The sequence below is a fragment of the Pseudophryne corroboree genome, chromosome 5 (assembly GCF_028390025.1).
Source record: "Pseudophryne corroboree isolate aPseCor3 chromosome 5, aPseCor3.hap2, whole genome shotgun sequence".
NCBI classification, from domain to species: domain Eukaryota; kingdom Metazoa; phylum Chordata; class Amphibia; order Anura; family Myobatrachidae; genus Pseudophryne; species Pseudophryne corroboree.
Window position 1 is genome coordinate 82,092,875 of NC_086448.1, and position 25,759 is coordinate 82,118,633.

Here is a 25,759-nt window from a genome sequence, read left to right on the forward strand (position 1 = left end):
GTAGAAGACCTGTAACTTACAGACATTGGAAGCAACCATTTCATTGGCTGAACCAAGTTTTATAATAGTGCATTTCTCAGCGATGTCACTAGTTTCCCCAGCTCGTGGGTAGAGGAAGCTAAAAAACTGTAGGTACAAATTGTGTCATCTCTTCTAGGGGTGGACTATTCCACCCTGGGTAATCCTACGCTGTGCGCCCAAGATGGCTGCCGCACTTGGTACATTGTGAGGGTGGAATACACAACCCTTAGAAGTTATTACCCAAAATGCCTACACCAATCCTGCATTATGCTTCTGTGTGCTTAAGGTTTTCTTTTATGTCTGTGTGGCTTATCTATTGCTGTATTACTTAAATCTTCTGTATTATGTGCATTGTTTTTGATGTTTGTAAAGCACCTTGAGTCCTGTTGGAGAAAGAGCGCTATATAAATAAAAATAAGAATTTACTTACCGATAATTCTATTTCTCATAGTCCGTAGTGGATGCTGGGGACTCCGAAAGGACCATGGCGAATAGCGGCTCCGCAGGAGACTGGGCACAAAAGTAAAAGCTTTAGGACTACCTTGTGTGCACTGGCTCCTCCCCCTATGACCCTCCTCCAAGCCTCAGTTAGGATACTGTGCCCGGACGAGCGTACACAATAAGGAAGGATTTTGAATCCCGGGTAAGACTCATACCAGCCACACCAATCACACCGTACAACTTGTGATTTGAACCCAGTTAACAGCATGATAACAGAGGAGCCTCTGAAAAGATGGCTCACAACAATAATAACCCGATTTTTGTAACAATAACTATGTACAAGTATTGCAGACAATCCGCACTTGGGATGGGCGCCCAGCATCCACTACGGACTATGAGAAATAGAATTATCGGTAAGTAAATTCTTATTTTCTCTAACGTCCTAGTGGATGCTGGGGACTCCGAAAGGACCATGGGGATTATACCAAAGCTCCCAAACGGGCGGGAGAGTGCGGATGACTCTGCAGCACCGAATGAGAGAACTCCAGGTCCTCCTCAGCCAGGGTATCAAATTTGTAGAATTTTGCAAACGTATTTGCCCCTGACCAAGTAGCTGCTCGGCAAAGTTGTAAAGCCGAGACCCCTCGGGCAGCAGCCCAAGATGAGCCCACTTTCCGTGTGGAATGGGCTTTTACAGATTTTGGCTGTGGCAGGCCTGCCACAGAATGTGCAAGCTGAATTGTACTACAAATCCAACGAGCAATCGTCTGCTTAGAAGCAGGGGCACCCAGCTTGTTGGGTGCATACAGGATAAACAGCGAGTCAGATTTTCTGACTCCAGCCGTCCTGGAAACATATATTTTCAGGGCCCTGACTACATCCAGCAACTTGGAATCCTCCAAGTCCCTAGTAGCCGCAGGCACCACAATAGGCTGGTTTAAGTGAAATGCTGAAACCACCATAGGGAGAAATTGAGGACGAGTCCTCAATTCTGCCCTGTCCGTATGAAAAATTAGGTAAGGGCTTTTATAGGATAAAGCCGCCAATTCTGATACACGCCTGGCTGAAGCCAGGGCTAACAGCATTACCACTTTCCATGTGAGATATTTTAAATCCACAGTGGTGAGTGGTTCAAACCAATGTGATTTTAGGAACCCCAAAACTACATTGAGATCCCAAGGTGCCGCTGGAGGCACAAAAGGAGGCTGTATATGCAGTACTCCCTTGACAAACGTCTGAACTTCAGGAACTGAAGCTAGTTCTTTTTGGAAGAATATCGACAGGGCCGAAATTTGAACCTTAATGGACCCTAATTTGAGGCCCATAGACAGTCCTGTTTGCAGGAAATGCAGGAATCGACCCAGTTGAAATTCCTCTGTAGGGGCCTTCCTGGCCTCACACCACGCAACATATTTACGCCAAATACGGTGATAATGTTGCACAGTTACATCCTTCCTGGCTTTGATCAGGGTAGGAATAACTTCATCCGGAATGCCTTTTTCCTTCAGGATCCGGCGTTCAACCGCCATGCCGTCAAACGCAGCCGCGGTAAGTCTTGGAACAGACATGGTCCCTGCTGGAGCAGGTCCTTTCTTAGAGGTAGAGGCCACGGTTCTTCCGTGAGCATCTCTTGAATTTCCGGGTACCAAGTCCTTCTTGGCCAATCCGGAGCCACGAATATAGTCTTTACACCTCTCCTTCTTATGATTCTCAGTACCTTGGGTATGAGAGGCAGAGGAGGGAACACATATACTGACTGGTACACCCACGGTGTTACCAGAGCGTCCACAGCTATTGCCTGAGGGTCCCTTGACCTGGCGCAATATCTGTCCAGTTTTTTGTTGAGGCGGGACGCCATCATGTCCACCTTTGGTTTTTCCCAACGGTTCACAATCATGTGGAAGACTTCTGGGTGAAGTCCCCACTCCCTCGGGTGAAGATCGTGTCTGCTGAGGAAGTCTGCTTCCCAGTTGTCCACTCCCGGAATGAACACTGCTGACAGTGCTATCACATGATTTTCCGCCCAGCGAAGAATCCTTGCAACTTCCGTCATTGCCCTCCTGCTTCTTGTGCCGCCCTGTCTGTTTACGTGGGCGACTGCCGTGATGTTGTCCGACTGGATCAACACCGGCTGACCCTGAAGCAGAGGCCTTGCCTGACTTAGGGCATTGTAAATGGCCCTTAGTTCCAGGATATTTATGTGAAGTGACGTTTCCCTGCTTGACCACAAGCCCTGGAAATTTTTTCCCTGTGTGACTGCTCCCCAGCCTCTCAGGCTGGCATCCGTGGTCACCAGGACCCAATCCTGAATGCCGAATCTGCGGCCCTCTAGGAGATGAGCACTCTGTAACCACCACAGGAGAGACACCCTTGTCCTTGGAGACAGGGTTATCCGCTGATGCATTTGAAGATGCGATCCGGACCATTTGTCCAGCAGATCCCACTGAAAAGTTCTTGCGTGGAATCTGCCGAATGGAATCGCTTCGTAAGAAGCCACCATCTTTCCCAGGACCCTTGTGCATTGATGCACTGACACTTGGCCTGGTCTTAGGAGGTTCCTGACTAGGTCGGATAACTCCCTGGCTTTCTCCTCCGGGAGAAACACCTTTTTCTGTACTGTGTCCAGAATCATCCCTAGGAACAGCAGACGTGTCGTCGGAATCAGCTGCGATTTTGGAATATTTAGAATCCATCCGTGCTGTCGTAGTACTACTTGAGATAGTGCTACTCCGACCTCTAACTGTTCTCTGGACCTTGCCCTTATCAGGAGATCGTCCAAGTAAGGGATAATTAAGACGCCTTTTCTTCGAAGAAGAATCATCATTTCGGCCATTACCTTGGTAAAGACCCGGGGTGCCGTGGACAATCCAAACGGCAGCGTCTGAAACTGATAGTGACAGTTCTGTACCACAAACCTGAGGTACCCTTGGTGAGAAGGGCAAATTGGGACATGGAGGTAAGCATCCTTGATGTCCAGAGACACCATATAGTCCCCTTCTTCCAGGTTCGCTATCACTGCTCTGAGTGACTCCATCTTGAACTTGAACCTTTTTATGTAAGTGTTCAAGGATTTCAGATTTAAAATGGGTCTCACCGAGCCGTCCGGCTTCGGTACCACAAACAGCGTGGAATAATACCCCTTTCCCTGTTGTAGGAGGGGTACCTTGATTATCACCTGCTGGGAATACAGCTTGTGAATGGCTTCCAATACCGCCTCCCTGTCGGGGGGAGACGTTGGTAAAGCAGACTTCAGGAACCGGCGAGGGGGAGACGTCTCGAATTCCAATTTGTACCCCTGCGATACTACCTGCAGGATCCAGGGGTCCACTTGCGAGTGAGCCCACTGCGCGCTGAAATTCTTGAGACGGGCCCCCACCGTGCCTGAGTCCGCTTGTAAGGCCCCAGCGTCATGCTGAGGACTTGGCAGCAGCGGGGGAGGGCTTCTGTTCGTGGGAAGAGGCTGTCTGCTGCAGTCTTTTTCCCCTTCCTCTGCCCCGGGGCAGATATGAGTGGCCTTTTGCCCGCTTGCCCTTATGGGGACGAAAGGACTGAGCCTGAAAAGACGGTATCTTTTTCTGCTGAGAGGTGACCTGGGGTAAAAAGGTGGATTTCCCAGCCGTTGCCGTGGCCACCAGGTCCGATAGACCGACCCCAAATAACTCCTCCCCTTTATACGGCAATACTTCCATATGCCGTTTGGAATCCGCATCACCTGACCACTGTCGCGTCCATAACCCTCTTCTGGCAGAAATGGACATCGCACTTACTCTTGATGCCAGAGTGCAAATATCCCTCTGTGCATCTCGCATATATAGAAATGCATCCTTTAAATGCTCTATAGTCAATAATATATTGTCCCTGTCCAGGGTATCAATATTTTAAGTCAGGGAATCCGACCAAGCCACCCCAGCACTGCACATCCAGGCTGAGGCGATTGCTGGTCGCAGTATAATACCAGTATGTGTGTATATACTTTTTAGGATATTTTCCAGCTTCCTATCAGCTGGTTCCTTGAGGGCGGCCGTATCAGGAGACGGTAACGCCACTTGTTTTGATAAGCGTGTGAGCGCCTTATCTACCCTAGGGGGTGTTTCCCAACGTGCCCTAACCTCTGGCGGGAAAGGGTATAATGCCAATAATTTTTTAGAAATTAGCAGTTTTTTATCGGGGGAAACCCACGCTTCATCACACACCTCATTTAATTCATCTGATTCAGGAAAAACTACGGGTAGTTTTTTCACACCCCACATAATACCCTTTTTTGTGGTACTTGTAGTATCAGAAATGTTCAAAACCTCCTTCATTGCCGTGATCATGTAACGTGTGGCCCTACTGGAAAATACGTTTGTTTCCTCACCGTCGACACTGGAGTCAGTGTCCGTGTCAGTGTCTGTATCGACCTGAGGTAACGGGCGTTTTAGAGCCCCTGACGGTGTTTGAGACGCCTGTACAGGTATTAACTGATTTTCCGGCTGTCTCATGTCGTCAACAGTCTTTTGTAAAGTGCTGACACTATCACGTAATTCTTTCCATAAGACCATCCAGTCAGGTGTCGACTCCCTAGGGGGTGACATCACTAACACAGGCAATTGCTCCGCCTCCACACCATTTTCCTCCTCATACATGTCGACACAACGTACCGACACACAGCACACACACAGGGAATGCTCTGACAGAGGACAGGACCCCACTAGCCCTTTGGGGAGACAGAGGGAGAGTTTGCCAGCACACACCAGAGCGCTATATATATATATATATGGGGACGAAAGGACTGAGCCTGAAAAGACGGTATCTTTTTCTGCTGAGAGGTGACCTGGGGTAAAAAGGTGGATTTCCCAGCCGTTGCCACCAGGTCCGATAGACCGACCCCAAATAACTCCTCCCCTTTATACGGCAATACTTCCATATGCCGTTTGGAATCCGCATCACCTGACCACTGTCGCGTCCATAACCCTCTTCTGGCAGAAATGGACATCGCACTTACTCTTGATGCCAGAGTGCAAATATCCCTCTGTGCATCTCGCATATATAGAAATGCATCCTTTAAATGCTCTATAGTCAATAATATATTGTCCCTGTCCAGGGTATCAATATTTTAAGTCAGGGAATCCGACCAAGCCACCCCAGCACTGCACATCCAGGCTGAGGCGATTGCTGGTCGCAGTATAATACCAGTATGTGTGTATATACTTTTTAGGATATTTTCCAGCTTCCTATCAGCTGGTTCCTTGAGGGCGGCCGTATCAGGAGACGGTAACGCCACTTGTTTTGATAAGCGTGTGAGCGCCTTATCTACCCTAGGGGGTGTTTCCCAACGTGCCCTAACCTCTGGCGGGAAAGGGTATAATGCCAATAATTTTTTTAGAAATTAGCAGTTTTTTATCGGGGGAAACCCACGCTTCATCACACACCTCATTTAATTCATCTGATTCAGGAAAAACTACGGGTAGTTTTTTCACACCCCACATAATACCCTTTTTTGTGGTACTTGTAGTATCAGAAATGTTCAAAACCTCCTTCATTGCCGTGATCATGTAACGTGTGGCCCTACTGGAAAATACGTTTGTTTCCTCACCGTCGACACTGGAGTCAGTGTCCGTGTCAGTGTCTGTATCGACCTGAGGTAACGGGCGTTTTAGAGCCCCTGACGGTGTTTGAGACGCCTGTACAGGTATTAACTGATTTGCCGGCTGTCTCATGTCGTCAACAGTCTTTTGTAAAGTGCTGACACTATCACGTAATTCTTTCCATAAGACCATCCAGTCAGGTGTCGACTCCCTAGGGGGTGACATCACTAACACAGGCAATTGCTCCGCCTCCACACCATTTTCCTCCTCATACATGTCGACACAACGTACCGACACACAGCACACACACAGGGAATGCTCTGACAGAGGACAGGACCCCACTAGCCCTTTGGGGAGACAGAGGGAGAGTTTGCCAGCACACACCAGAGCGCTATATATATATATATATAGGGATAACCTTATATAAGTGTTTTTCCCTGATATAGCTGCAATATATATATTTATCTGCCAAATTAGTGCCCCCCCTCTCTTGTTTTACCCTGTTTCTGTAGTTCAGGACTGCAGGGGAGAGTCAGGGAGCCTTCCTCCAACGGAGCTGTGAGGAAAAAATGGCGCCAGTGTGCTGAGGAGATAGGCTCCGCCCCCTTTTCGGCGGCCTCTCTCCCGCTTTTTTATGGAAAAATTGGCAGGGGTTAAATGCATCCATATAGCCCAGGAGCTATATGTGATGTATTTTTTGCCAAAAAAGGTGTTTTTATTGCGTCTCAGGGCGCCCCCCCCCAGCGCCCTGCACCCTCAGTGACCGGAGTGTGAAGTGTGCTGAGAGCAATGGCGCACAGCTGCGGTGCTGTGCGCTACCTTATTGAAGACAGGACGTCTTCTGCCGCCGATTTTCCGGACCTCTTCAGTCTTCTGGCTCTGTAAGGGGGACGGCGGCGCGGCTCTGGGACCCATCCATGGCTGGGCCTGTGATCGTCCCTCTGGAGCTAATGTCCAGTAGCCTAAGAAGCCCAATCCACTCTGCACGCAGGTGAGTTCGCTTCTGCTCCCCTTAGTCCCTCGGTGCAGTGAGCCTGTTGCCAGCAGGTCTCACTGAAAATAAAAAAACCTAAAACTAAACTTTTTTCTAAGCAGCTCAGGAGAGCCACCTAGACTGCACCCTTCTCGTTCGGGCACAAAAATCTAACTGAGGCTTGGAGGAGGGTCATAGGGGGAGGAGCCAGTGCACACAAGGTAGTCCTAAAGCTTTTACTTTTGTGCCCAGTCTCCTGCGGAGCCGCTATTCCCCATGGTCCTTTCGGAGTCCCCAGCATCAACTAGGACGTTAGAGAAATTATTATTATTACCTTGCTATATGTTGCAGCCTCAAGTTGTGCCTGTGAGTTTACTATCTGCTCATTCAGTAGACTGATCTCCTGGTCTTTCGATAGCAATATTTCCTCCACCTTGTCTGCTCTGAAATGAGGCAGCTTAGACGAGTTGGTCTCTTGATGTTCCTGTTGTGTCTTTTCGATTCCTTCCTTAGATGTGTAAAACAAGAAAGACATTTAATGCTTTTGACATTTCTTACCGTTTTCTCATCACAAATGTTGATGAGGTTACTCTTCTTGCAATGATAATCCATCAGCATCCCTACACTTATTAAAAAACACAGGATGGGAGATCAGATGGAAGATCAGTACCATGGCCAAAGACAAAGCTCGATACAAAAATGCATATAGGCTCAATTCTTTAATTCAGATATATGAGCTGCCCCCAAATGCTTCTTTTGGGACTGGGAGTGGAGAGGGGACATTGTGGCACAGTGGTTAGTGGTGCTGCCACACAGCACTGGAGTCACTCATTCGGTTCTGACCAGTGCCCTATCTGGGAGTAGTTTGCATGTTCTCCTCGTCTTTACATGGGATTCTCCTGGGTGTTGATCTGGTCCCCACGCCCCCCCCCACACACACACACTCTAAAAGACATACGGTACATGTGGGTTTATTGGCTTCTCATAAAGTTAAGCATGTGTAGGAGATATAGATTGTGGCCTCCTTTGGAGCAGTACACTTAGAAAAAATGTGAGAGTAGGCGCTACATAAATACCAGTTAATAAATAAGTTAACCTCAGATTTTGGTGGTCAATTTTGGTAATTTCAACCAAGCTCACTAATAATTACCATCCGTGGGCAAACTGCCCATCCTCTTGTTGTCAGTGGGCAAAATGAGTACCCTTTGTTTGCATGACTAGCTGTAAGTAAACAGGACAACCTGCCTAAATTAATCATTTAAAATATACTAAATGATACATGTAATGAACGGTTTGTAATTTAAAGCCGGGTACACACTGGGCAACCTCAGCTAGCTAGCAATCAGCGCTATATCGACGATTACTAATTAGGGGAGATCGCCAGTACAAAAACACTGAACAATATCGATGTACAATATCGTTCAGTGACGTCATCCCCCTGACTCCCCGAACATGCATCTCAAAGATATAGTTAACATTGAGCTGCATGTTCAATAGTTCATAGATGAATGAAATCGACACGCGGGTCCATGCATAGTTCATCCATACACACTGGACGATATGAACGATAGATCTTTTAAAAATTTTTTTTTTAAAAAGATAGTTATCGTTCATATTGTCTAGTGTGTCGCTTAGTGTGTACAGTGCTTAACTCAAACAGATGTTGCGATCCCTGTCCTTCTTACCATCAACATGGCATCGTCCATATTTTAAATATTTTTTTTTAAATAAATACCAACATTTCTGAACCAATTTAAGCCGGGTACACATTAGACAATGTGTGTACCCGGTGATGGGACCCGGCAGGTGCATACACACTTGCTGATGTCGGCTGCGATGAAGCGGTGGCGGGGAAGGAGCTGGGCCATGCTACATTCAGCAGCATGGCATCGCTTGCGACATCGCCAGATTGAGCTGCATGTACAGCCGACAGGCGATGTTGCAAGCGACCATCGGGAGCGCGCATCGTTGACGATATAGTGGGTACACACTAGACGAAATCATGAACGATGTGTCGGAATCGGGCACATCGTCCACTATATCGTCTAGTGTGTACCCAGCTTTAAACTTTTTATTGTGACGATGCAATATATCTCAGCTGTCTCATATCTGGGACCTAATGTAATCACATGTTGCATCAAAAAGACTTTCACCAATGACTTGTATATTAGCATTCTCGGCAAGATGTATTTATGTGAGGGGGCTAGCCAAGACAATAGATATATATTTTGTACCCTAAACGGAAAAACAAGAGTAACGACATCGCACCTGTAGAACTTTATTCTCCTGCTCCAGCTCTTGCAGCCGGGTGGCAGACTCTTTTCTCTGGATCTCTAGCTGCATATGAAGCTGCTGGACCTCCTCGTTCTTATTCTCCAGCTCCTCCCTGAACTGCTCCAGCTGCTCCACCAGGTTTGTGACCTGAGGACCCAGAATGTGGAAACAAAGTGGTGATGAGAGTTTTCGCTTTATCACCTAGGACTTTAACCACGCCACATATCTCATCATTTCACATCTCAGGAACTATGGAAGGAGTGAGAGGCGTCTCCTTTATTACACAGTACTATAATGATAAAAGGCTCTCAAGGAGGGTCATGGGAAACACTCTAATTAATCAATGAATACATGATGTATTCATTGGCAATTCAGGTTTACTACAGAAAATGTCACCTCTTTCTCTTTTCTGTCTATTGCTTCTCGCTCCACCTGGAGCTGGGCTTCAAGAGGCATTTCTCCCTTTACTCCAAGGACGATAGAGGTCCTTCTCTCCTCCACCTATGTAAGGACATTAAACAATCAGGGTTATTGCCTAGCTGCAGTATTGGTTCATATTGGCCTGAAACAGTGTTTAAGTGGAATGTGCACTTTTGGACATTCTCTTATTTATGCAGCACAGGGAAGCACGGTTCTCGTAGTGGTTAGCATTACTGCCTTACAGCACTGAGGTCCTGGGTTTGAGCTCCTCCTCCTGATTGTGTGTTCATGTAGCTCCTCTGGGGCAGGGACAGATGCAAATGACTGACATTCTTTTTAAAAAAAATTACAAAATTAAGACTTTATTTAAAGCAAGAATGACAAAAATAATCAGACATAATCAAGCACAATGGCAATACTGAGAAAATCAGGTATTAATTCAGTCCTGAGCTATGTCCACACAAGTTAAAGTCAAGAAAGGTGTCATTTGTTTTTCTATGTAGGGGGAAAGAGAACAGAAGAAAAGAAAGAAAGAAAGGAGAGAGAACGGCTGGTGTGCTAGTCACAAGCGATGGAGCGGAGGAGGGAAATAGCTAGAGAGGGAAAACAGGGGAGAGGGCGAGAGGTTGTCTCTGGAAAAAAAGAAAGAGCTAAGGGAGAGCGTGCCCCAAAATGTGAGATCCAAGGTTCCCAGACCTCAATAAACGAAGTTGCAGAGTTATGCAGAATACCAGTCATATTCCATTGGATACATGTGCCAAATTCTATTAGTGATAACAAGCATAGATGGGGGAGATGGTTGACGCCAGGTCAAAGCAATTTGACAGGTGATTGCAAGCGCAAATACAGTACTGTATGTCTGATAATCTGACTGACATATTCTTTATAAAAAGACCGCAGAATATGTGGGAACTACATAAATATTTATAGAGCTACATAAATAGCTACAATAAACAAATAGAAGGGGGGGGGGACTGGACCAAACTATGGGCCTAATTCAGACCTGATCGCTCGCTAGTGTTTTATTGCAGTCCAGCATTCGCATAGTCGCCGCACACCGGGGAGTGTCTTTTAGCTGTGCAAGTGTGCGACCGCATGTGCAGCCGAGCGGTAAAAAAAACAACAACTTTGTGCAGTCTCTGAGTTGTCCAGAACTTACTCAGCTGCTGCGATCGCTTCAGCCTGTCCGGGCCCGGAACTGACGTCAGACACTCGCCCTACAAACGCTTGGACACGCCTGAGTTTTTCCAACCTCTCCCAGAAAACGATCAGTTGCCACCCACAAACGCCTTCTTCCTGTCAATCTCCTTGCGATTGGCTGTGCGAATGGATTCTTCATAAAACCCATCGCACAGCAACGATCCGCTTTGTACCTGTGCGACGCGCCTGCACATTGCGCGCTGCAAAAAAAACTAGCATGCGATCAGGTCTAAATGACCCCCCCCCCCTCATGTGTCTGACTGCAGCTCAGAAATGTTCCATTCTGCTTTATTGAATAAAAAACAGCAAATTGCATGCTTACTGTATTTGCAGTTATCTGCAGAAGCTACTTTCGTATAAGCCTAGAGCTTATATCAGTGACTGTAGGGTCCAGATTGATGATTCCTAAAGCTAGGATTTGCTTTTAAATAAAAAAATCCCATAGAGTCCGCTCAATCTATCTGCCTATTAGGTGGAAAATAAGCTGCAGGTGAGGCCGGGGGACGAAAGTTCCATCTCATTTGTGCAACTTATCGAAGACCTCAACGAGCCAATGGTGGGAATACAAACTGTCTTTGTGAAACAGTCCGTACCCTTCAGGTGTACCAGTCATGAAGCTATAACATTCTAACCCTGCTACTACAGTGTGAGTAAAAGAAACATTGCAATGTGTAGCTAGTAAGACACATCACTGCTGTGACAAAGCAGCTGTGATTGTGCCCCTCTCTATCACCAATGACGTTATATGGCGTCACATAAGTCAGCGGCTGGTGTAGTCGACACTAAGGTCACGTGCTGACAGTACTGCGCTAATCGCTGGGTGATGTCACAGGGCGTTACACAGGAGCACAGCGAGAGCACCTGCCAGTGCACGGGCTTTCTCACACTTACCAAGACACTGACGAGTACTGGCTAATGTCAAGCAGGAATTAAGAAAGGCGAAAACAGAAGGAACTATAAATTTTTCTAAAAGTAGACTTATATTAGATTATGTGCTGTGTGCTTCATTTTTGTTTTATTGAGCAGTTGCGTGTAGAAGACAGGTATGCATTAACCACTAACTAAGAATGACGCTACGATCTCAGTAGACCTTCCATGGTAAATCTTGGTTGTCTGTTAAAAACACTGCAGATTGCGCCACTTATACTATACATTGTGGAGAGAAACTGCACCGACGACACCATAAACATAAGTGTCTAAGTGGTGTCATCTGATGCCATGGAAACCTCTGCCATGTTCTAGGTGTATGGAATCACGGCACAGAGTGGCATTTGGAGGGGAGCGGCATATACCCCCCTTTACCTTCTGCAGACTGTCCGCGCTTATAATCAGGGCCTGCTCCAGCTCCCGGATCCTGCACTCCAGCTTCTCAATCTCCTCATTCCTCTCCAGCACGTCCCGCTGCAGCTGCTCTTTGCACAGTAGAAGCTCACTGCACTTGTCCGTCTTTTCCTTCAGGCTGCTCTCCAGCTTCTCCACCTGCCAGGGACAGAGATAACCAACTCTAAACATTTGAAAAGCATTTTAAGACAACATGATAACTAAGTGTTAGCTGCAACATACAAGTAAGTACAGAGAGAGAACATCACACCTCCCTTACACCAGAGGGATGAAGAAATCTTCATGGCAAAGCAGCCTATGATTTGAATACTACATGAGGGAATACCACACAGACATAATACAACATGAAGTGACCCCCAAAAAAACAACACATCAAAATGTGTGAAATTACACACTTACACACACACACACACACACACACACACACACACACACACACACACACACACACACACACACACACACACACACACACACACACATATATATAGACAAACGATCCAGGAGGCACTCAGAATGAAATAACAGACGACAACCAAACTGGTTCCAGTCGACGTTTCGGGGACTGCTCCCCTTTTATCAAGACACAACCAGTACAAATGAAAACAACATGTATAAATACATAACAGTAACTCACCAAACACCAATCGCGCCATTGTCCGCGCCCCCCCGAAGCCCGGTAATGACATCACCCATACGATCCCGTGTGAGGAATCACCGTCAGCTGTGTGAGGCGTGCGTTCCTGCAGTGCAGTGTATACCGGGTGCCTAGCAACGATCCCAAGGAGGCCTAGCTGACGCTCATTTCCGCTCCTGCGGCCCGGCGTCATGACGTCAGACGCTCCGTAGCCGAGGGCGGAGAGAGGCCCCGGATCACCCACTGGAATAGGTTGCTAGGCAACCGCACAACACCGAGCAAATGGCGTGATCTAGTGTGGACACAAGTGAAAAAACAAAACATAAACACAATACGAGTGATAAACTGAGAACATGGATATGTCTGTGAACCTAAAGTCCACATATTAAAGATATAAGACATCCGAAGCACAAAGCTCTAAGCCCGTCCCATTCTATAATTGCATATAGACATAAACACTAGTGAATGAGGCTAGCAATGTCTAGATATTTAAATTAGTCAGTAAAAAAAGAACAAAATCCTGACTTGAACACATAGTACATGTATTACCCAGGCCAGATCGAAAAATATGCTCTATCCGACCAAGTAGTGCAGATACTATTAATGTAACAATACCCAAATAAACTGCATGATAATTTAAACCAAATCAGAAGTTGAAAATTTATAAAAATAAGAATTTACTTACCGATAATTCTATTTCTCATAGTCCGTAGTGGATGCTGGGGACTCCGTAAGGACCATGGGGAATAGCGGCTCCGCAGGAGACTGGGCACATCTAAAGAAAGCTTTAGGACTATCTGGTGTGCACTGGCTCCTCCCCCTATGACCCTCCTCCAAGCCTCAGTTAGGATACTGTGCCCGGACGAGCGTACACAATAAGGAAGGATTTTGAATCCCGGGTAAGACTCATACCAGCCACACCAATCACACCGTATAACCTGTGATCTGAACCCAGTTAACAGCATGATAACAGAGGAGCCTCTGAAAGATGGCTCACAACAATAATAACCCGATTTTTGTAACAATAACTATGTACAAGTATTACAGACAATCCGCACTTGGGATGGGCGCCCAGCATCCACTACGGACTATGAGAAATAGAATTATCGGTAAGTAAATTCTTATTTTCTCTAACGTCCTAAGTGGATGCTGGGGACTCCGTAAGGACCATGGGGATTATACCAAAGCTCCCAAACGGGCGGGAGAGTGCGGATGACTCTGCAGCACCAAATGAGAGAACTCCAGGTCCTCCTCAGCCAGGATATCAATTTTGTAGAATTTTACAAACGTATTTGCTCCTGACCAAGTAGCTGCTCGGCAAAGTTGAAAAGCCGAGACCCCTCGGGCAGCCGCCCAAGATGAGCCCACCTTCCTTGTGGAGTGGGCATTTACAGATTTTTGGCTGTGGCAGGCCTGCCACAGAATGTGCAAGCTGAATTGTACTACAAATCCAACGAGCAATAGTCTGCTTAGAAGCAGGAGCACCCAGCTTGTTGGGTGCATACAGGATAAACAGCGAGTCAGATTTCCTGACTCCAGCCGTCCTGGAAACATATATTTTCAGGGCACTGACAACGTCTAGCAACTTGGAGGCCTCCAAGTCCCTAGTAGCCGCAGGCACCACAAATAGGTTGGTTCAGGTGAAACGCTGAAACCACCTTGGGGAGAAACTGAGGACGAGTCCTCAATTCCTCCCTGTCCGAATGGAAAATCAGATAAGGGCTTTTTCAGGATAAAGCCGCCAATTCTGACACGCGCCTGGCCCAGGCCAGGGCCAACAGCATGACCACTTTTCATGTGAGATATTTTAACTCCACAGATTTAAGTGGTTCAAACCAATGTGACTTTTGGAACCCAAAACTACATTGAGATCCCAAAGTGCCACTGGAGGCACAAAAGGAGGCTGTATATGCAGTACCCCTTTTACAAACGTCTGAACTTCAGGGACTGAAGCTAGTTCTTTTTGGAAGAAAATTGACAGGGCCGAAATTTGAACCTTAATGGACCCCAATTTCAGGCCCATAGACACTCCTGTTTGCAGGAAATGTAGGAATCGACCCAGTTGAATTTCCTCCGTCGGGCCTTACTGGCCTCGCACCACGCAACATATTTTCGCCAATTGCGGTGATAATGTTTTTGCGGTTACATCCTTCCTGGCTTTGATCAGGATAGGGATGACTTCATCCGGAATGCCTTTTTTCCTTCAGGATCCGGCGTTCAACCGCCATGCCGTCAAACGCAGCCGTGGTAAGTCTTGGAACAGACAGGGTCCTTGCTGGAGCAGGTCCCTTCTTAGAGGTAGAGGCCACGGATCCTCCGTGAGCATCTCTTGAATTTCCGGTTACCAAGTCCTTCTTGGCCAATCCGGAACCACGAATATAGTGCTTACTCCTCTCCATCTTATCAATCTCAGTACCTTGGGTATGAGAGGCAGAGGAGGGAACACATACCCTGACTGGTACACCCACGGTGTTACCAGAGCGTCTACAGCTTATTGCCTGAGGGTCCCTGGACCTGGCGCAATACCTGTCGAGTTTTTAATCATGTGGAAGACTTCTGGGTGAAGTCCCCACTATCCCGGGTGGAGGTCGTGCTGAGGAAGTCTGCTTCCCAGTTGTCCACTCCCGGAATGAATACTGCTGACAGTGCTATCACATGATTTTCCGCCCAGCGAAAAATCCTTGCAGCTTCTGTCATTGCCCTCCTGCTTCTTGTGCCACCCTGTCTGTTTACGTGGGTGACTGCCGTGATGTTGTCCTACTGGATCAACACCGGCTGACCTTGAAGCAGAGGTCTTGCTAAGCTTAGAGCATTGTAAATGTCCCTTAGCTTCAGGATATTTATGTGAAGTGATGTCTCCAGGCTTGACCATAAGCCCTGGATATTCCTTCCCTGTGTGACTGCTCCCCAGCCTCGCAGGCTGGCATCCGTGGTCACCAGGACCCAGTCCTGAATGCCTAATCTGCGGCCCTCTAGAAGATGAGCACTCTGCAACCACCACAGGAGGGACACCCTTGTCCTTGGTGACAGGGTTATCCGCTGATGCATCTGAAGATGCGACCCGGACCATTTGTCCAGCAGGTCCCACTGGAAAGTTCTTGCGTGGAATCTGCCGAATGGGATTGCTTCGTAGGAAGCCACCATTTTACCAAGAACCCTTGTGCATTGATGCACTGAGACTTGGCTCGGTTTTAGGAGGTTCCTGACTAGCTCGGATAACTCCCTGGCTTTCTCCTCCGGGAGAAACACCTTTTTCTGGACTGTGTCCAGGATCATCCCTAGGAACAGAAGACACGTCGTCGGAACCAGGTGCGATTTTGGAATATTGAGAATCCAATCGTGCTGCCACAACACTACCTGAGATAGTGCTACACCGACCTCCAACTGTTCCCTGGATCTTACCCTTATCAGGGAATTGTCCAAGTAAGGGATAACTAAAATTCACTTCCTTCGAAGGAATACCATCATTTCGGCCATTACCTTGGTAAAGACCCGGGGTGCCGTGGACCATCCATACGGCAGCGTCTGAACTGATAGTGACAGTTCTGTACCATAAACCTGAGGTACCCTTGGTGAGAAGGGTAAATTTTGACATGAAGGTAAGCATCCTTGATGTCCCGAGACATCATGTAGTCCCCTTCTTCCAGGTTCGCAATCACTGCTCTGAGTGACTCAATCTTGAATTTGAACCTCTGTATGTAAGTGTTCAAAGATTTTAGATTTAGAATCGGTCTCACCGAGCCGTCCGGCTTCGGTACCACAACAGTGTGGAATAATACCCCGTTCCCTGTTGCAGGAGGGGTATCTTGATTATCACCTGCTGGGAATACAGCTTGTGAATGGCTTCCAAAACTGTCTCCCTGTCAGAAGGAGACATCGGTAAAGCCGACTTTAGGAAACGGCGAGGGGGAGACGTCTCGAATTCTAATTTGTACCCCTGAGATATCACCTGAAGGATCCAGGGGTCTACTTGCGAGTGAGCCCACTGCGCGCTGAAATTCATTGAGACGGGCCCCCCACCGTGCCTGATTCTGCTTGTAAGGCCCCAGCGTATACGGAGGGCTTGGCAGAGGCGGGAGAGGGTTTCTGTTCCTGGGAACTGGCTGATTTCTGCAGCCTTTTTCCTCTCCCTCTGTCACGGGGCAGAAATGAGGAACCTTTTGCCCGCTTGTCCACGAAAAGACTGCGCCTGATAATACGGCGTCTTCTCATGTTGAGAGGCGACCTGGGGTACAAACGTGGAATTCCCAGCTGTTGCCGTGGCCACCAGGTCTGAAAGACCGACCCCAAATAACTCCTCCCCTTAATAAAGCAATACTTCCAAATGCCGTTTGGAATACGCATCACCTGACCACTGACGTGTCCATAACCCTCTACTGGTAGAAATGGACAACGCGCTTAGACTTGATGCCAGTCGGCAAATATTCCGCTGTGCATCACGCATATATAGAAATGCATCTTTTAAATGCTCTATAGGCAAAAATATACTGTCCCTATCTAGGGTATCAATATTTTCAGTCAGGGAATCCGACCACGCCAACCCAGCACTGCACATCCAGGCTGAGGCGATTGCTGGTCGCAGTATAACACCAGTATGTGTGTAAATACCTTTTAGGATACCCTCCTGCTTTCTATCAGCAGGATCCTTAAGGGCGGCCATCTCAGGCGAAGGTAGAGCCCTTACAAGCGTGTGAGCGCTTTATCCACCCTAGGGGGTGTTTCCCAACGCACCCTAACCTCTGGCGGGAAAGGATATAATGCCAATAACATTTTAGAAATTATCAGTTGTTATCGGGGGAAACCCACGCATCATCACACACCTCATTTAATTTCTCAGATTCCTCACCGAACATAATACCCCTTTTTTGGTGGTACTCGTATTATCAGAAATGTGTAAAACATTTTTCATTGCCTCAATCATGTAACGTGTGGCCCTACTGGAAGTCACATTCGTCTCTTCACCGTCGACACTGGAGTCAGTATCCGTGTCGGCGTCTATATCTGCCATCTGAGGTAACGGGCGCTTTAGAGCCCCTGACGGCCTATGAGACGTCTGGACAGGCACAAGCTGAGTAGCCGGCTGTCTCATGTCAACCACTGTCTTTTATACAGAGCTGAGACTGTCACGTAATTCCTTCCAACAGTTCATCCACTCAGGTGTCGACCCCCTAGGGGGTGACATCACTATTACAGGCAATCTGCTCCGTCTCTACATCATTTTTCTCCTCATACATGTCGACACAAAAGTACCGACATACAGCACACACACAGGGAATGCTCTGATAGAGGACAGGACCCCACTAGCCCTTTGGGGAGACAGAGGGAGAGTTTGCCAGCACACACCAGAGCGCTATATATATACAGGGATAACCTTATATAAGTGTTTTTCCCCTTATAGCGGCTGTATAGTTAATACTGCGCCTAATTAGTGCCCCCCTCTCTTTTTTAACCCTTTCTGTAGTGTAGTGACTGCAGGGGAGAGCCAGGGGAGCTTCCCTCCAACGGAGCTGTGAGGGAAAATGGCGCCAGTGTGCTGAGGAGATAGGCTCCGCCCCTTTTTCGCGGACTTTTCTCCTGCTTTTTTATGGATTCTGGCAGGGGTTAAAATTCATCCATATAGCCCTGGGGGCTATATGTGATGTATTTTCGCCAGCCAAGGTGTTTTTATTGCGTCTCAGGGCGCCCCCCCCCAGCGCCCTGCACCCTCAGTGACCGAAGTGTGAAGTGTGCTGAGAGCAATGGCGCACAGCTGCAGTGCTGTGCGCTACCTTGTTGAAGACAGGACGTCTTCTGCCGCCGATTTTCCGGACCTCTTCTGCCTTCTGGCTCTGTAAGGGGGCCGGCGGCGCGGCTCTGGGACCCATCCAGGCTGGGCCTGTGATCGTCCCTGTGGAGCTAATGTCCAGTAGCCTAAGAAGCCCAATCCACTCTGCACGCAGGTGAGTTCGCTTCTTCTCCCCTTAGTCCCTCGATGCAGTGAGCCTGTTGCCAGCAGGTCTCACTGAAAATAAAAAACCTAAACTAAAACTTTCACTAAGAAGCTCAGGAGAGCCCCTAGTGTGCACCCTTCTCGTTCGGGCACAGAGATCTAACTGAGGCTTGGAGGAGGGTCATAGGGGGAGGAGCCAGTGCACACCAGATAGTCCTAAAGCTTTCTTTAGATGTGCCCAGTCTCCTGCGGAGCCGCTATTCCCCATGGTCCTTACGGAGTCCCCAGCATTCACTTAGGACGTTAGAGAAAAGCAATTGAAACTTAAGGCTTCATTCAATCCATATGGTTGAACAGTTTGAAGTTTGTGGATCCACCATGCCTCTTTCTGGAGGAGAGTCCTTCCTCTGTCACCCCCCCTCCTATTAGCTGGAACATGGTCAATCATACGATAACGATATGAGGCCATCAACGAACTGTCCTTCAACAACCGAGTGTTGAAGGACAGTTCGTTGATGGCCTCATATAGAAGGGGCCAGAACATCAAGGACATTGTAGTCCATAATGACATTTCAGAGATGGGCCCAGATAGACCAGCCCATTTCCTCACACGAAAACCCGGCAACTACAGGTGCACAGGGTGCACCACTTGTAGTTGCCTGGAGATAGGAGATGAATTCCAACATCCCAGATCTGGAAAGTCCTTCAAGATTAGGCATGCATTGACATGCACTAGCAAGTTTATAGTATATTATATTAAATGTCCCTGCGGCCAGTTATACGTAGGTAAGAGTATACGACAGTTTAAGGAACGCATTGCTTTGCATAGATCAAGTATTCGTGCAGCCTTAGAAGGTAAAGGGAGCGATTTACCAGTAGCCAGACACTTTAAAAACTTTGGTCATTCATTGGCCACCATACGTTATCGTATGACTGACCATGTTCCAGCTAATAGGAGGGGAGGTGACAGAGGAAGGACTCTCCTCCAGAAAGAGGCATGGTGAATCCACAAACTTCAAACAGTTCAACCATATGGATTGAATGAAGCCTTAAGTTTCAATTGCTTTTTATAAATTTTCAACTTCTGATTTGGTTTAAATTATCATGCAGTTTATTTGGGTATTGTTACATTAATAGTATCTGCACTACTTGGTCGGATAGAGCATATTTTTCGATCTGGCCTGGGTAATGCATGTACTATGTGTTCAAGTCAGGATTTTGTTCTTTTTTTACTGACTAATTTAAATATCTAGACATTGCTAGCCTCATTCACTAGTGTTTATGTCTATATGCAATTATAGAATGGGACGGGCTTAGAGCTTTGTGCTTCGGATGTCTTATATCTTTAATATGTGGACTTTAGGTTCACAGACATATCCATGTTCTCAGTTTATCACTCGTATTGTGTTTATGTTTTGTTTTTTCACTTGTGTCCACACTAGATCACGCCATTTGCTCGGTGTTGTGCGGTTGCCTAGCAACCTATTCCAGTGGGTGATCCGGGGCCTCTCTCCGCCCTCGGCTACGGAGCGTCTGACGTCATGACGCCGGGCCGCAGGAGCGGAAATGAGCGTCAGCTAGGCCTCCTTGGGATCGTTGCTATGCACCCGGTATACACTGCACTGCAGGACCGCGCGCCTCACACAGCCGACGGTGATTCCTCACACGGGATCGTGTGGGTGATGTCAATACCGGGCGTCGGGGGGGGGGGGGGCGCGGAGAATGGCGCGATTGGTGTTTGGTGAGTTACTGTTATGTATTTATACATGTTGTTTTCATTGGTACTGGTTGTGTCTTGATAAAGGGGAGCAGTCCCCGAAACGTCGACTGGAACCAGTTTGGTTGTCGTCTGTTATTTCATTCTGAGTGCCTCCTGGATCGTTTGTCTACATGCTCCATGGAGAGGTTGTGCACCAGACCAGTATACATCTTATAAGCGTGAGTGCCGGACATTTGTTTGTTCTTATATATATATATATATATATATATATATATATATATATATATATAGTGTTCATTCTAGCACCCTGCACCTTTCAAAATCCGTGTAGTCCCTCTTTCCTGCCTGGGGTGTCGCTCTCTGCTGTGGTGCTTCTCAGCACACTCTGATCTGTTACTCAGTGCTGTGATACAGACCTGTGTGTGCTGAGAAGCACCAGCGCAGAGTGCGACACCCCAGGCAGGAATAAGGAACTGCACGGATTTTGAAAGGTGCAGGGTGCTAGAATGAACACTATATATATATATATATATATATATATATATATATAGGTTTAAGCCTCTTCTGGTACTGCTGTCTGTTTATTATCCGGAGTGCCAACCACGTTTGCATGCATATTGTATACACCAGTTAAGGGGAAGGTGAGGCACCCGGTAAGGTGCAATTTTGTCAGTATCTGTGAGTGCCGGACATTCTCTGCTATCTATATATATATATATCTTTTTTTTTTCTTATTGCTTTTACAATAATTATAATTATATTTTAATATAATGCGTCATTCTAGTTCACATCCTGCTGCATGTTACTGAAACTTAATTAAATCCCACCCCAAGAGATTTTGTTGCGATAAGATTTTTAGTAAGTTACTGCTGAATCCTTTCCTCTGAAGTAGGCTGGGGAACACTGGACCATGGGACTGCAGGTTGGTGGAAGGAGCAGGCACTTAAACTAAACTATAGCTTTAAATCCTAGCTCCTCCCAACTGCAACCCTATAATACTTCTTTAAGAGAGTCCGGGAAGGAATAGCAGTAACCCAGGGAAACTGTTAAACAATTAAATCAAACCAGTAGGGAAAGAGACTGTCAAGAACCAAAACCCCACACAACTGAGAGTAAGGGAGGAATGCAGTATCCCGCAGCCTGCTCTGGAGATAAGGATTCAACGGTAAGTGACCAAAAATCCTCATCTCTTTCAGCAAGACAGCCACCCACAGGGGAGGGAACGCTGACCGGAGAACTGTAACGCCCAAAGTGGACGTGTCACTGGAAGCAAAAACATGAAAACGGTAAATCTGAGAAAAGAAACTAGTTAGAACAAGGCCATCCAAAACGTGCCCTCCTCCGTGAGGCACCTAATTAAGACTACCATTATTGCAGAGGTTCTCAAACGCAGTTCTCAAGGCACCCCAATAGTCCAGGTTTTAGGTATAACCATGGCTCAGGACAGATGGTTAAATCAAATTCACTGAGGTGCTAATTAAGTCACCTGTGGCCAAGCATGGATAAACTTAAAACCTGGACCATTGGGGTACCTTGAGGGCCGCATTTGAGAACCTCTGCATTATGGGGATGCTCCCCCGGAGCTTAGGATTTAAAGCTAGAGTTTAGCTTAAGTGCCCGCTCCACCAGCCATCCTGCAATCCCATTGTCCAGCCTTGCTAAAAGAGAAAATCACATTCATCTTCAGACCTTCACTGAAATGAGTGTGTTGGTTGAAGATACAAATATTTCAAATCTATTTCAAGAGTGGGGCAGACAGAATAAGGTTGGGAACTTGGGGGAATCATTCAGACCTGATCGCTCGGTGCCGTTTATCACAGTGCAGCTATCAGGTCAGAAGTGCACATGCGCCGCCGCCGTTTTGTGCGCGCAGTCCGGCCAACGCAGGTGTGGCCGGACCGTTTGGGGGGCGGGACGCAGCGGCTGCTTGACCTCACATGCAGCCACTGCGACCCGGGCAGCGAAGAGTAGCTCCCGGCCAGCTTCAGGAGCTGCGCTGGCCGGGAGTTACTCTTCAAGTACAAAAGCATCGCCGCTGTGCGATGCTTTAGTACTTGTGCGCTGTGGGGGGGGCCTGACATGCGGGGCGGACTAGCCCTGTGCTGGGCGTCCCCCGCATGTCAGTGTAAGTGATCATAGCTGTGCTAAATTTAGCACAGCTACGATCAGGTCGGAATGACCGCCTTAGTGAGGAGAGAGAGACTGAAGCAGCCGTGCAAACTGTTATGCTTCAATGCTGACATATCACAAGGGACTGGTTTATTTGTATCCTACCTCATTGCTTTGATGATCATTAACAGGTTGATGTCTTTGTGGCATTTTAAGCTGCTGCTCGAGCTTCTGGATTTCCTGTTGGAACACATCTCTCTCGTGTTCCCGATCCACTGCCTGTTCCTGTGGCCAATGACAAGCAGAGAGTGAGCAGAATACGTACACGATGGCGGACGTGAGTCAAGTGCATGTACATACAATCATCGAACCAAGTGAGACCACACATATACGCCATTCCCCGTGTGTTAAGCTTGTGCTGCGCTGCTGTGCATTTATTGGAAAGCTTCCATTTCAGCGTGTCTGATGCACATTACCGCAGTTACAAATTTACATTCATTTCAATCAGAGCACATTTCAAACATAATGACGTGTGATTACCAAGCAATTTTTTTTTTTTTACAGTCCTGTCTGAAAGATACGAAGTCAAAAAGGATTGCCTGTTGTGTTTAAGGAGTTTTACTATTCTTCTTTATAACCTAGCCCAGGGGTCGGCAACCTATGTCAGTGCCAATTACATATCCCAGCATGCTCTGCCACAGTGTCGTTAGGGCATGCTAAACCTGTGACAGGGCATGCTGGGATATGTAATTCCACAGCAGCTGGAGTGAAACAGGTTCCCTATCCCTGACTTAGCCAGTGGGAGGCGCTGTTCCGTCACTTTGTATAATCACTGATTCATTTGAACCCCTACCCAGCAATGCATGCTCCCATTTTCAGCAAAGTATTTTTAGTCTATTCTTTGAAACATTTCCCTTTCAAACAACACTTGCTAACTACTCATACATAACTGACTGAGGAAAGAATTGAAGTAAAACCTTCATACAACTATGCTTTCTTTTCTTGTAGTGTTTCACGGGGGTCACAAAAACATAGCCAATGTCAGGTTTGCCTGGTCATGGTGTAGTTCATTAATGCGTAGTACTTTAACTTACTAAGTCAACAGAAGATATATATATATATATATATATATATATATATATATATATATAAAAATTTGTAAAAGAGTAACAGTCTCAAGTTACAGCATCTGGTCTTGTTCATTCACTTACATCTAAGAACCTGCGTGTCTTCTCCAGCTGTTTCTCCAGGGAGATGTTCTTCTGGCGGAGATCCACCAGATCAGCATTTTTCTCCTGTTCCAGTTCCGTGTAATGATTCACCTGCTCTTCCAGCTCAGCCTCCAGCACTTTCACTTGTTTGTGGAGATCCCCCGAGTCCTTCTCCGCTTGGCGCTGGACCTCGATTCTCTCCTTCAAGAGCTTCTCAGTCTCTTCTAACAGCTCTGTTCAGGGAGATCACACAGATCTCATCAGTTACTACTCAGGAGGGTAAGGATTTCCAATCACAGGGGCTCGATAAACCATACATTCACGTTAAGAAAAACATCGGATCGGCTTGACATATCGGTATAATCTCGGAACGCAAGTCAGAATGTTGCGCTATTTCCTAGCGAGTTTTAGCTGACCTGTGCAATACGGTCTCCTTTATGGAGCAGTGTCTTTGGTTACTATAGAACAATGCACAATATACCCACCCCTATGTATAATAGCTGTTTCAGTTTGCAAATTTACTCTCTTTTTTTTTCTTAATTAAAACTTTAATACATTTACAAAAAAAGAACAGTTTGATCCTACAGGAGGTCTCTCTCTCTCTCTATATATATATATATATATATATATATATATATATATATATAATAAAAAACCACAGCATTCACATATATATTTAATACTATATTGACCGATCTTCCGATATGTCAATCTTCCGAATCCGAGGTTTTTCCCAACCATGTGGAAAAGCAGGACACGTGCGCCCCGTGCACCGGGTGCAGGTGTAAACATAGTACTTCTCAGTTTGGAGTTTGTAGCAAACTGCAAACGTTCACCAGGTTCTGTTACCAGGGGAAGAGAACCATCACAAAGATGATTAATGTGAAATAGACAATGAAAAGAAAATCACCAGGTACGGAGTGCAAAATTTTTTTATTGCTATTTCAGCAGGCCCTGCCTATTACCATCATCTTACGGAAGTGCTAGACAGTGATCGTGGAATGCTCGGTGATCCAAAAAACATAAATCAAATCAAATCAATTATATTTGAGGTTTTGGAGCAGATTTCTAAATGGTGAGTGATAGAGGGATGAAAGTCACTGGGTAGCTATCGATGGTTGATGAATAAGATGATGGTTATTTCATATGAATGGATGGGCGATGTTAGTAACGATCAGAGATTAACCCCTTGCTAGCAAAAGGGGGTTGTAGCACCACAAAAGAAGTGGTTAAGTACAAGAGGGTTAGAAGCTGGTAACTGAGCAGTGGCAAGCGATTATTGGTTAGTGCGAGATATCAAGAGTGCAGAAAGCCCGAAAAGCCATAGGATTAATTCATTCCCAATCTGTGCCATTAAACACCCGATTAAAGTCTGGCCATGCGGGATACAAACACACCTTCTTTGGGAGCTGCAACGACTGCAGCTTCTACTAAGCCTGGGAGAATAGAGAACAAAACAAATGCAGTGTAATTCACATGCCATCTAAAGTTCTTCTGCAATGTGACAATACTAAGAAGGAGACAGAGTAGCACAGGGGAGAGTAGAGGTGAATTATGACAGGAGTAATGCGGTGACTAGTAAAACTAACGTAATAATATAAGCAATGCACAGACCCAGATAAATTGCCTGTGAGCAGCTGATCTCATCCTAGTACCACAACGGGGGAAAGCTGTACTGACCTGATACCGCTTCTATCCCAGGCTTTACCTGGAGCTGTCACACTAATGTCTTACCTGTACTGGAGGATGAGCATGGGGTACTGCTTATTCTATACATGTTATACTCCATGGGCAAAACAAAATACTTTTAAATAAATAAACCATGTATGAGAGGAGAGACTGAAGTCTCAAAATATGAATGCGCTTAGACAGGATGCATCAAAAAGGGGAGAAAAGGAACTTAGAATTAACTTGAC

At 46.6% G+C, this 25,759-nt stretch overlaps 1 protein-coding gene across 10 annotated transcripts in view; it reads right to left on the reverse strand.

Moving 5' to 3' along the window:
* Window positions 1–25,759, reverse strand: part of AKAP9 (A-kinase anchoring protein 9) — a 467,089-nt gene that overhangs the window by 46,202 nt on the left and 395,128 nt on the right. For 9 of the 10 annotated variants that reach the window (XM_063921430.1, XM_063921427.1, XM_063921429.1 and 6 more), the window contains 7 exons: window positions 25,241–25,279; window positions 23,844–24,076; window positions 22,798–22,917; window positions 12,199–12,375; window positions 9,673–9,777; window positions 9,271–9,423; window positions 7,337–7,510 (listed from right to left, as the gene is read on the reverse strand). In XM_063921430.1, coding sequence (XP_063777500.1) covers window positions 7,337–7,510; window positions 9,271–9,423; window positions 9,673–9,777; window positions 12,199–12,375; window positions 22,798–22,917; window positions 23,844–24,076; window positions 25,241–25,279 — 1,001 coding nt within the window. The remainder of the gene's footprint in view (window positions 1–7,336; window positions 7,511–9,270; window positions 9,424–9,672; window positions 9,778–12,198; window positions 12,376–22,797; window positions 22,918–23,843; window positions 24,077–25,240; window positions 25,280–25,759) is intronic. The other variant, XM_063921426.1, reaches the window with a different exon arrangement.